The following is a 13,049-nucleotide window of genomic DNA, read 5'->3' on the forward strand; positions in this document are numbered from 1 at the left end:
CCACCCAATGACAATCCTTTTTCTTTGTTTTGTTTTGTTTTTCATTGCACCAAGACTGAACTGGCTGTGAGCACGAGAGAGAGCTTTGTCTTTTGTTTTTGTGTGTTGCTCCACAAAAATAGGCCATTTATTTCCAAAAGTCACAGTTGATCAAACTCATTGTCAAATGTTCAGTTCATTCATACAACTATAACCTAAAGTTTTGCTGCCTTGGATAACTTTGTTCCTAATAGTTTGATACAGCGTTGCACAATCACTTACAGGCAGCTCTTCGCAACTGTAAGCGTCTTCCTCTTGTTCTTCCAGATGTATTAGATGGTACACAAGAGATCCTAAAGTCACCTTGAATTGTGAAACGTTGCAAGCAATCAGCCAGAGGATGGGGAGACGAGCGGCTGACCTGACCACTCCCGTACCAGTCCTGGGCGTCCCAGCCCTGGTTGGAGTGCGTAGCTGGAGGAAAACAGGAGGCGACACCACCGGAGGAGCGCAGCTGCAAACGTGGGGTCTTCAGAGCAGCAGCGTTGGCGTGCAAACATCCCCGGGGATAAGGAGAGCACCTTCAGAGCAGTGCGCACAGCTCATGTATAAACTCCACACGCAATCAGCTCATAGTGCCCGCGCGGCCAACAGCTACATTACCAAGGAGTACAAAGAGATACTACTGCTAACAAACAGTGATAAGGCAAAGAGTGGGGACTTGAAAGGTAAAAAGGAAGTGTCTTTTCAAGAACTTGTAGGTGAGACCTTGGGGGATGTTGCGTGCAATCAGGATCGTACTTACCGCACGCCTGGAACAATCAAGGCCACCCCACATTCTGCAAGGACTGTAACCAAAGTTGGCCCGGGGACAAAACCGACTGTCCGCTACGCTAACGGTAGTGTGGTTGATTCAGAGGCGATGGGTGGCATCAGCATTGAGAATGGTGAATCGAGCCCAACTCACGAAGGACACCGAAAAAGAATGCACACGCATTACACGGAGTCAAGAAAAATGTTGCTGTTTTCTGCTCCCAAACCTTTCGGTGGATCACAAAAAATTTGCAACCAGTGTGGAGGCAAGCGAACAGCTGGAGTGGAGATTTTAGGGAAGAAAATTCCTCCTGCTTCTGCTTGCCAAAGAGAGAAACAATTTCCTGCGGCCCACGACGTACTTCACTTCAGCAAACGTCTTCAGTTGCCCCACAATGAAACCGATGTCCAACCAAGCAACCATCAACTCCCTGGGAATTCCCGTTCCAGAGAAAAAGAGACAAGCCCTCAACAAGGATCACATCTTTACGAAACACCAAAACATGGAAAAATACGACACCCTGCATGTCCGGTCCATTCAATTAAAGGACAATTTTTCACGCACGGACTTTCCGTCGCCTCGACCGATTCTCAGACCATCCACACTAATTCAATCACTGTCACTGAAGCCACCATTGATACAAAAAAGGTTGATACTGTCGACACTTTAACAAACATACCTTTTGACACTAAAATCCCCCAAAAAGGACTTCTCCCATCCACTCCTCTTATGGCCACAGCTACGAAATCAAACCACCCGCACAGACAGACTCATTCGAAATTCCATCATAATGCACTGCAAAAGGTGTGTGTATCTGTGCATGCCACACAAGAAAACACCCCATCTCATTTGTACACAACATCCAAAGGAAACGCAACAGGCACCATCCCGAAAACTGTCCAAGCTTTCAATACGACACTCATGTCCACAAAACGTACCACAGCATTTCCGCAGCGTGAAATCATACTCCAAAATTCGCCACATTCGCCGCGACAAATAAAAACAAAAGAGGACTCGCAAGTATCACCTCCTATCGGATTATCAGACCCCCAGAAATCCGAAACGCAAGCCACGCCCATAAATCCATCCCATACTTCAGTCGCTCAAGCAAAATTAAACTCATACAGCAGCATGGTGTTAACTTGCCCTGTCAAGCCTAATGTTAACTCAAAAGAAGCTACTATTGCATGTGGCACGCATGATCCGAAATCTCTGGATGCAAATAAACAACCCGTGTCCTCAAATTCCGAATTAACACATTGTGGGAAGGCAACATTTCTAAATGAATCTTGTGCAACGCTTGATTCTACACTGGGGATGTCAGCTCCCGTCTCCATAACTACTAATTATGCTTTGTACAGAAACACAGCCCTGAGGAGCTTTTCAAATATTCACCCTTCATCTACTTTAAAAGTCAACCAAACCAACTCTCGCGTGTCACATAATTCTTCGCTTAAAACAAGTAATATGTCACACGAACACAACCAATCAATTAATCATAACACATTTCCCCGTCCTGACGAGCCTTGCCAAACACAAACAACTGACATCACATCCGAGCCCACTTCTGCACCTGCTGTTCCGAATCAGAAAAACATCTCAAAAACAGCTCAAGCATTGCTCGGGGCGTCAAAAGTCTCGAAACGCGATCATGTGTCAATTGTGAGCCAAACCGTTCCAAACAGAACTGACATTTCCAGCAAGCTGAACAGTGAATTGCATCCTGATGAAAAGCTATCGAGCGGTGATCTAATCAATGATTTACTCGGCAATGGGTCAAAGCAACATTCAGGATGCGTATCACGGGACGCAACCCCTCAAAGTAGCATTTGCCCAATTAAGTCCAACAGTTTGCGTCTGCGGGGTTGCATAAAGGCAAAACAACAAACGGGTGAACATTATCAAGGAAGCACAGTAATAGAACACAAGGGACAGTGTGTTACATGCCCAACAGGAACAACAGCCCAGCAGATGGATTCAAATACAGAAGAGTTTGCCTCGGGCGTCTCACCCATGCATGCAAACAGTCGGACTGACTCAAACGCAGATAAACAGAAGCATCCAAATTATCCGACAGCCTCAAAAGGGAAACGTGAGCCCATTATCTCCACACTGCCAAACAGAAATGCGCATTCTGATCTCAAGCACACGCGGAGTCTTGAGTCAAACAAATCAACGTTTCAACAATCTCTCAAAGGGCCAAATTTGTCTTTAATTGCACCAGCGCTACGCTGCAGTGAGGGAGAACTTTGCACGCATTGCAATTCCGCATCCCTCCGACGCCTGGGGTCCAGCGAGGCTGAGGCAATCGTCAGCCGGGATTCCAAACGCGCCCCGAAGCGGGACACAGCGGACCTCGTCCTGGCCCATTCCCACCCGAGTGAAGCAGCCCAGTTTCTGCTTTCTTCCCCTCAGTGCGGTAAATCAGCAACCATGCAACATCGGCTTGAAAGTGTGGAGGCCAGTCTGGCAGCCAACAAGGACAGAATCACGACTCTGCTGAACATCATCCATGACCTGGAGGCCAGCCACACTCCTGCCCCCGGGTAAGTGGATGGGTGGGTGTGCGTGCATGTGTGCCACAATCACGTTGGTGAGGATAGCCGTTTCTTTCTGTTCCACTGGAAAAGCATTTCACATCATTCACTGAAAATTTAAGCACAATATTTATTTCTAATATAATATGCAGATTCAAATCTGCCCTGTTACATATTCACGCAATCTACTCTCGTCAGGTGCTCTCAGTCTTACAAATACTTTGAGAATGTCCTGCAGTCTTGCTCTTGTCAAGTGAGTCACCATTTGCACTGGCCTGAATTCTGAAGAGGCTCCTTATTCAAATGCCCGACAACGTATTTTTCCAGCTGAAGAATTATTTGTGAGCATTACTGTGTACGCAAATATGACAAACTCAACAGAGCTATATATATATATATATAAATGGCTGATCGTGCGCAAAAATACGGGAGATATATCTCCCGTATTTTTCCGCACAATCAGCCGTTTTAAAAGACACGATACAGTGTTGTGTCTTTTAAAACAAAAGACAAAATGAAAAAATAAAATAATGATGCACATTTTATAATGTCAAAGGACATTTCCCGAGTTTGGACCTAATACAGTACCATACAGAGTAAGGCAATTTCGCTAATATTTTCATCCATGTTCTTTCAAAATTACTTTTGGCGTGTTTCTTAATTAGGACATGACAAAGCTTAAAAGGGGCTTCCAGCAATGTGTCTCTGTCAATCATTCTCATCCAAAATGGAGAACTCCCGTAATATGTTGTGACTGTACTGAGGTCCTGTTTTAGACCAGAGTTGGTTTTACATTTGGCGTAATTTGTGTTTACTATTCCTCGCTGCCAACGGCACTTCTGACCACAAAAGATGTTCATATGGTGGTTCTAAATAAATCTTGTCTGCATGTGTTTTGTGTGTCTTTTACAGTCAGCAGTACAACAAAACAGGACAGGACCTCAAAAACTGTTCCACTTGCCAAAAGACGGCTTGCATTGTTTACAGGTTGGTGATGTTTCGAACTTTTAATTGACAAAGTTTGCTCTTCACCCCTTTTTTGGGACAGTGGTTACAACAGTGGACATTTTATCGTGTTATCAGGTTACAGGGTGCATGAAAGGGTTAAATCCAACAAATGAGTTGCTCATGGGATGCTTTTGAAAACATCGTACATGACCAATCTAAAAGATTAGATTAGATTAGATTACACCCTCAAAATGGAACATTGCATCACGTAGAGGCAATAGAATGATAAATTATAATCCCCTGAGACAGCTATTCTGTTTGTGAAAAGGGAGTTTAAAAAAAAGGCTTGGAAATCTAAAATTCTTCTGATCTCTTCAAACAGAAAAAAATGCCCTGTGCTTTACAAAGCAAAGGCTGAGACACCTTTATGCTTATGATGATGAAGATGAAGAGCCCGTCTGTTTCTCTTGATCTCATCTATCTTTAAAAGAAGGTTTGGGAGGTTGAAGTTGTGTCGTGGACATACATGAAAAAAAATGATGCAGTCAGAATCAACTTTAGCACTTCTTCTGTTGCGTCAATTGTGAATTGATGGTCCTAAATGAAGTCCTGTTTCATGCTATCATAAAATGTTTTTTCCAGTTAAATTGTGCCTAAGGTTTGTGGTTAACATGTTTCTGTTTTAACATGTTCTTTTTTCTATTCAGCGTGGAGTATGACTTCAGGCAGCAGGAAAGGTGCTTCTTGGAGGTTCTTAATCTACACTTAACAAGAAGAAATACTGCCAACCGTGTTTACCGATCTCGTGCGCTGAACTTCAGCCTGCTCAGAAAAGCCGTGAAGAATGTGAAGAAGTCAAAGAAAAAAAGCGAAAAGCTCTACAAAGTTCTGTTAAAGTGGCTGCCCAGGAAAATGGAGCAAGTTTAGAACGCCAAACCCAAAGACTTTTTTTCATGGACACAAGACGTGCTAATTGAAAGTGAAATCATCTTTGACCCTTTATTCCTCTAAGATGGAGTTTGTTTTTGAGTGTCATGATTTTCATTTGCATATACAGTATATTTTTGTTGAAAGCACATATTAAGTGTATTTGATTGACAGTCGACACCTGAGCGGGGCGTGGTTTCAGCACATCCAGTGAACATGCCCATAGCGTTCGAGAGCATGAACAAAAATTGCCTCATTTTATAGACTTGCCGCTGCCCGTTTGAGTCGCAGACGCGACTAATGAGTCATTTTGACGTCGGGGAACAACTGGCAGTGTTCCCTGGAGACGACGAAGGACAGAGGAAGGCAAAGACGGGCAGTTGGGGTTTATTGTCACTCCTCCTCCCGGGGTCAAGTGTCCTCTAGCGGGGGCTTTGGAGGAGCGCTAATCCACAAGAGATGTGAGAGATCAGCTTCTCTGGGATGAAAATGTGATATGACGGGCCACAAAAGAAGAGACACAATGGTGGAATTTTTCAGACGGAGAAAGTGATCGCCTTCGGCCTTTGTGGTAGACTTTGAACTTGTTTGATTTTATGGGCTGTATGAAGAATGCAATCAGAAATATATTCATCCATTCATTTTATCATTCGTGTTTGTATTGCTGCACCGTGCACTTGTTTGTGATATATGGGTTATAGTAGTAAAATATTCAATTTTTGGGGTTGAGCATGTACATTGCGCATAGTTAGCTGGGAAAAGACCCAGCTCCCGAATGGATGAATGGATGGATTTATTAGATGTGTTTGATGAAATTAATACCTCAATCAATAGTCAATATTGATAAATTCAGCACCTTGTTTTTGATTTCATTTGATTATGCGCTGAGAAAAAAATGTGCGTGTGGAATTTGTTCAACTTGATTTGGTCAAGTGGCTGCACCAAATAAAATCATCTGGAATCAGATGCATTTTTTAAAGTAGGCTGTACATCGACTTAAAAACAAATATCTACATCCAAGTGTTCGTCCCCTCATCCACCACAACAGGATAGAATGTGCAATAGGATAGCCTACATGTATAAGTGAAAACGCCTGCCCGGTTTGAGAAATAATGTCAGAACTTTCCATCCTCTTTTTCATCTTGCTAATTCACGACTACGTGGTTGCGATGTTAAAGGCGGCACAATTGCTAATAACAGACCGCTTAGACGCTGAAGTGCAGCCAAAACATCAAGCAACTCAGGCCAGCATCCTTGAAAGGCTGCGAATTAGCTTGTTAGTCACAAACATCACCTCAGGCTCACTCACGTCTCTCTCAACGGCGTGCAAGAGGATGACTGACAGTCAACACCGCTTGGAGCCTCTTTTAATTACCGTTGTTGGCTTATAATCAGCCATAGTCTGCAACCACAACAACATTACGAATCATGATAAGCAACTTTAATGAAATGTGATTAACAGCAGCATACTATAATACAGATGCATGTCATATCAAGTACTTTCATTTCAACTAATCCCAATATTTGGCGGGACCACGTTAATATTAATTGGACTACGGATATATTGTCAGGTTTGTATAGCCGCATGGTAAGGCATCCATCCAGCTCTCCATTTAATGCACCGCTTGTCCTCATTTGAGTCGCAGGTAAAATGGGGTCTGTTTCAGTTGGGTTTATGAGACCGGAGAAGTACTGTGCATCCTTCAGATGCCTCGTGCTTATACGAAACATCCACTCAGTACTCACTCATGTCCAGCAGGTGGTGTCAACACATGAGATAAAATGGAAGAGTTTAGAGCAGATCAGAACAATACTTTTGAATGGTCACCTACCTCCAACAATAAGCAATACAATAGCACAACAAACAAAATGGCGTTTGGACATGTTCTTCTGCACTTAATATGTTAATATTATGGCTTCCTTTTGGACAAAGGGTCAACATCACAAACTTGCGTGTTTGTGTTCTTTCCAAAACACGTTTCCATCATCCATTATTACCATCTAGTTTGGTGAAGATATAACTTGCGATGAATGTGTAATAAGCGAGTGTTGTTATACTACATGCCCAAACTTGGGTTGGGAGGTCGACTTCATTCTACATTAGAACAATCTGCAGGTTCGTCCTACTGTTGTTTATTCATGATTTTTCAAACATTACTTCTGTTTCAAAATGCTCAAAAACCTAAATAATGAATTCAAGTTCAACCAAAATATGATACAGGAAACAAATGATACATCTCAGTTACTGTCTAAATACTATTCATAAAATGACTTTTTTTTTTTCAAGTTGAGACAACAGTGACTGATTAATCCGAAACCATAAATAAGTATACCAGAGATGGGCGGGAGGTGCATATTTGGCTGACTGCTATGCCAGTCAACAAGCCTGAGAAAAAAATTAATACATAACGATTCAGTGTGAGGGTCAGAAACAAAGTAAGTGGGGGAAAGCGAGACAGAGAAAGAGCACATAAACTGCATTTGGCTGTCATCAGCCATTATTTACGATCCGGGAAGAAGTTTTCACCAAAATGGGAGGTGAGTCAACCCTTTTTTTCGTGGATTTGAATTAGGAGAACCAGGATAAACTAAGTGTGCTGTATGCATTTCGTTATGATATTGCAAATATGACCACCTGTGAAGAGTCGAGCACGCTGTCAACTCCACCTAACGGGAATAAAGGCAACTATAACACAGAAACAAAAACGTTGCTGAGTAATGCATGTATGTGGTGGTTATATATTGACAAGATGACCTCAGAAGCAGAAGGTTACTTCTTTGAGTGAAGAATTTAATCACGTTTTCATTGCTCTTTTTAATTTAGACAATTATACATATTTACATTTCGTTATTTGGGGTTTCATTCATGTGGAAACTGACAGACTGAAAGACTAAAGAAAATATGGACCCTGCTTGAAAATGGCAAGTTTTCACCCAGCCTACATACCAAGTCACTTCTTGCCTCACATTTTCACAAAGAGGCAACTAGGAAAATATTTACAATGCTTGATTGTATAATTTCAAACTTGATGGGAGGGCAGACCAACTAGGGACGCAACTATTTGTATAAAAGCAATTAAAAATTCAATTTTCCATAACACTGTGTGTCTCCTTCGTTAATGGGCCATTGTGCATTGCCTTCAATTTGTGGCTAAATAAAAGAAGAGAGAAAACGACGTCAGTTACAATGCAAACAAGAGACATTCATTGAAAAATAAAAACCTAAAACATTGACCCAAAAAATGGAGGATTGTATTTTAGAAATATTATGAGGCAATTGTTTAACTGTATAACCAAAGGACCTTTTACAGCCAACAAGAATGTTGCATGAAAATCTGCAATCACAACCTGATTTAATGAGATCACATGAATTAACTCATTTAAAAATTACATTTATACAAAATAAAGTCAATTTATAGTCCAGCTACTGTGTTTCTCATTCCGAATAGATCAGTGTCACATTTCCGATTCCAAAATGCACCCAGTTGGTTATTTTAAAAGCATGGGATTGCACTGACAAATCTCTCCTACAAACCCCCCCCCCCACCTCCCATCTATTTCTTTTCCCTGTAGGATGAGGAGTTTTGAATCAAGATGTCCTAAAAACAGCTTGCGTATGTTTATTTTACTCCTCTGGCTTTGACTGGATGTTTTATGGTTGTTGTTTTTTTAAACAGAACACCCACGATTAGGCAAATGCATTTGTGCTTCTGTAAAAATGTTGCATCCTCAATGAGTTTACAAATAACAACTTAAAAGCTCTCTGTTTTTTTTCTGATGGTCATCACATCACGCAAGTACGCTGTCTTGAAAAAGTTGACTTTCCCCATTTTTTAAAGTTGACTGAATTGTAATAGGCATAACCCCTTTACCAGGGAGTGCATATATATATATGTGTGTGTGTGTGTGTGTGTGTGTGTGTGTGTGTGTGTGTGTGTGTATGTGTGTGTGTGTGTGTGTGTGTGTGTGTGAAAAAAAAATGAAAAAAAAAATCCCATTTTTTAAATTTGCAATAGTTGCTCCACTCATGGAGCATTTGTTGCACTTGTAATGATAAATAAAAGTTCTTTTTTTTTTCCTTCAACAGGGACTTGTTGACCTCTGAGAGTCACAGCAGGGGAACAATTAAGAGGAAAAAAAAAATGCCCGTGCCTGGGAAGATTTTTCCACTCTGTGACTTATGAACTTCACACACAAGAGCAAGTGACTCCAAAGCTTCAGCGTTGTTGCGTTGACTCAGCGCAGGAGAGCATCATGATTTCTACAGCTCTCCACTGGCTCATTCTGGTGTCATTCATCATCCTTACCGTTGGTGGGAACGTGCTGGTATGTTTGGCCGTGGGCCTCAGCCGCCGACTGTGGCGCATCGCTAACTGCTTTGTGGTGTCACTGGCGGTGACAGATCTCCTGATGGGCCTGCTGGTGCTGCCCTTTTCTGCAACTCTGGAGTTACGCAGTGGGAAGTGGCCCTTCGGAGGCACCATGTGTAACATCTACGTCTCATTGGATGTCATGCTGTGTGCCGCCTCCATCCTGAGCCTGTTGGCCATCAGCGTGGACCGATACCTTGCCATCTCGGCGCCCCTCAGTTACTCCTTGAGAATCACCCCTCCGAGGGTGACGCTGGCCATCGTCGGCATCTGGGCCTTGTCGCTGGCCGTGTCTTTTGTGCCCATTCACCTAGGCTGGAACACAGTCGACTACAGGGTGCAGCACTCGGACTGGCACATGGGGCAAGACCAGGAGGAGGGACGCTATTGCCAGTTTGAATGGAATAACAACTACATCATTTTTTATGTCTTGTGCTCGTTCTACCTTCCTCTGATGATTATGTGCGCCATGTACCTATGCATATTCAGAGTGGCACGCCAACAGGTGAGTATTTGGAGAGGTTGAGTGGATTTCTTTATATCCAGTGGCCTGAAGTTACAGTCATGGTGCAAATTCATGTGTGGGTAAATTACAACAACAAAAACAAAAGATTTAAAAAATTCATCTGAATTTAATGATGATCGAAATCTGCGACTTAAGCCACTTTTAAAAATCAAAAAATAATCATCGGTTCCTTCTCCCGTTTTTACAGATCCCAAAGGCTGCATTATATTCATTCATTCATTCATTCATTTTCCGAACCGCTTGATCCTCACGAGGGTTGCGGGGCTGCATTATAGTTCGAGAAAAAAAAAATGAAGACACCACATCACAATGCTAAGTTTCTCTGATGTTTCTATTATTGTTTGAATGAATTGATGTTGCTGTTTTAGTCAAGAAACTATATTGTCATTTCGAGCAGTAATTCCCGTTTACTGAGCCAAGGCACACCACCAAACAAAAACCCTCTTGGATATATCTTGAGGCGTCAATGTTCTAAGTGCCCCAAAATATCCAGAGCTGCCACTGGAAAGACTGTAAAAAAAGAATTTTTGATTTTGCTCTTTTGTTTAGCTTATGTTGACACCAGTGTACCTTATGTTATAGCTCATGAGCATACAGTTTGTCCAGTGCTGAGAAAAAAAAAAAACAACAACATGTTTTGGCTTCTGCCATCTATTGGCTTGTTATTAGGCATCAAAGGAACAAAACAAAAGACAAGTATTGCTCCATCTTCTGCAGAGGTTGTAATGTCTTGAAAATGCAGGTTGACATGTAAGCCTTTTGCTGCCTGGGTACCTCATTTAAAAAATTATATGTATTTAAAAAAAAAAAAGATCTTTCGGTATGATCAACCAACTTGCGGTTGAAATGAAAGTCTAATTTTGATTGATTTTCTCAGGTGCAACGAATCCGTGCGGCCACTCCGTCGTTCGCCCGCATGGCATCAACTGCGGCCACAGCCAAAGAGCACAAAGCTACCGTAACATTGGCCGCTGTGCTGGGGGCCTTCATCATCTGCTGGTTCCCTTACTTCACCTTCTTCACCCGAACGGGACTCAAAGAACAGATGAACCCCCCGACGACACTTCACTCTGTCCTCCTGTGGCTTGGCTACTTTAACTCAGTCCTGAATCCCATCCTGTATCCCGCTTTGAACAGAGACTTTAGAAAATCGTATGCGGAGCTGCTCTTCTGTAGGGGATCGTCACGCAGAAAACTGCGAGGGCGCAAAAGATCGACCCTCTCGAATGGAAAAAGGCATTCCCGATTGTCTGACGACACAGTTCAAGAAACTCAGATGAAGAACTTGAATAGCAAGAAAGCGGTACCCAACGAATCTCTGCTTCGCTGCCCACAGCTCCAGATTTGCTAACCAGTTTGTTTTTGGATTTGGATTCCATTTGGTTTTGTTGCATCATGTGTCTTTTTTTTTGTCACCACCTGTTTTCGTCGTCCGGGTCCCTTGTGTTAACCAATCAGCTGCCTCAAACCTTCGTGCCTTGTCCAGGTGTTTCTTGTTGTCTCGTCAGTTTGCTGGTATTTAGTTCCCTGCATCCACTCAAGTCTTTGTCAGATCGTTGTGTTCATGTCATGTTGTTTTGATTCTGTCATAGGGTTTTTGTTTGTTTGCTAATTTGGTTTCATGTGGCTTCCATGACTTTGTTTGTGTTTTTGATTTTTTTTTTTTTTTTTAAGTGTACCCCTGCATGTGTTTTTTTTGTTAATGTTTTGTTCAGTCCACTTTGCTTCTCCCGCCTGCCTGCTTTTGGGGTGCCCTGCCATCACACTTGTCATGAGAGATCCGTGTCTATTGTGTTCTCCATCAGTGAATTATATCTGTCCATCCATTCGTTTCTATACTGCTTATCTTGTTCAGGGTTTCTTGAAGTTTGAAGAATGTTTGACAAGCAGGCTACTTGGAGACAGGAGCAGTTCAAAGTTTGCAACTTTTGATCTCTTCTTTCCTCAACTCTGAAAGTGAATGAGTGACCAACAAGTTGTTTTTTTGTGTGGTATTCAAGTGCCTGACTTCAGAAAGACGGTATGAATGACTGAAGGGATTAGCTGCAAGTTATAAATAGTTAAAAATGTCACTATTTATTCACCACTGTTGTAAGTGACTGAATCATGAAATACTCCACTCCAAAAAAACCTGACTATGATTACGTTTTAACATGAGTGTGACCACAAATATCATGTTGGGCTGAAAAATGTTTCAATGAAATACTAAGTATACTTTCAGGGAAATTTTAAAATCTTAAATGCTGAATAGAACTGCACATTATCAGATCCCGATTTAACATTGACAATTATGACTATTTCCGTCTACTGGAGACCGAGAAGGAAACCAAATTAATGAAATGATCAACACGGTTACTGTCTATCTGTCCACTAGATGGCGATGACAGATGCTGAGTAAAAAAATTGCCGTTTGTCTCATCCAGCCACCATTGAATGCTTTTGCAAAACAACTCTTTTCAACGCAGAACATGTTTTAAAAAAGGGGACGCGGGGGGGGGGGGGTTATTGCTTTTTTTCAAGAACATATTGCTAATTGCCAAACATTCTCTAGCACAAAGACCAAAGGGAAAATCAATTCTGGCACCCAAAAATATTTTTAAATTAAAAAAAGAAAAAAAAAGTGAATACATGTATTACATTTTAGAAAATAGTCGAATCTTCATACCATCTTCGTCAGTTTGTGTTTATGCGGTGCAAATGGTATCCATGTGTTGAAATACATTCACATATTATGCAACCATTTATAGTAGGCGTATTTGTGGAGGTAGTGAGGACGAGAAAAAAAATGTTCTTAATTTCTCTGCAGCTATTTTGGTTGCAAACGGAATGTGTAAATACTGCCCTGCTGTTTTTGAAAAAAAGTTGATTCTCGTGCTTGTGGAGCCCAAGCAAAGCACACATGACAGGAATTGACAAGGATAATACTAATTCCCCCTTGATGTTTATAA

At 41.8% G+C, this 13,049-nt stretch overlaps 2 protein-coding genes across 3 annotated transcripts; both read left to right on the forward strand.

The window, feature by feature from the left end:
* The first annotated feature begins 923 nt into the window (after window positions 1-923).
* LOC109508951 (uncharacterized) lies at window positions 924-6,140 on the forward strand. Of its 2 annotated transcripts, none has more exons than XM_019858876.1 (3): window positions 924-3,339; window positions 4,243-4,317; window positions 4,986-6,140. In XM_019858876.1, the coding sequence occupies exons 1-3, from the start codon at window positions 965-967 to the stop codon at window positions 5,203-5,205; spliced, it is 2,670 nt and encodes an 889-aa protein (XP_019714435.1). In that variant the 5' UTR covers window positions 924-964; the 3' UTR covers window positions 5,206-6,140. The 2 variants fall into 2 exon arrangements, with proteins under 2 accessions (XP_019714435.1, XP_019714436.1); XM_019858877.1 differs by lacking the exon at window positions 4,986-6,140 and adding an exon at window positions 4,661-4,791.
* A 1,410-nt stretch (window positions 6,141-7,550) lies between these two features.
* hrh2b (histamine receptor H2b) lies at window positions 7,551-11,491 on the forward strand. The gene is made up of 3 exons (XM_019858869.1): window positions 7,551-7,743; window positions 9,293-10,080; window positions 10,979-11,491. Exons 2-3 carry the CDS (start codon window positions 9,460-9,462, stop codon window positions 11,450-11,452), a joined length of 1,095 nt encoding a protein of 364 aa, XP_019714428.1. The 5' UTR covers window positions 7,551-7,743; window positions 9,293-9,459; the 3' UTR covers window positions 11,453-11,491.
* Window positions 11,492-13,049: the final 1,558 nt, after the last annotated feature.

This window comes from Hippocampus comes, unplaced genomic scaffold (assembly GCF_001891065.2).
Source record: "Hippocampus comes isolate QL1 unplaced genomic scaffold, H_comes_QL1_v1.1 scaffold230, whole genome shotgun sequence".
NCBI lineage: Eukaryota > Metazoa > Chordata > Actinopteri > Syngnathiformes > Syngnathidae > Hippocampus > Hippocampus comes.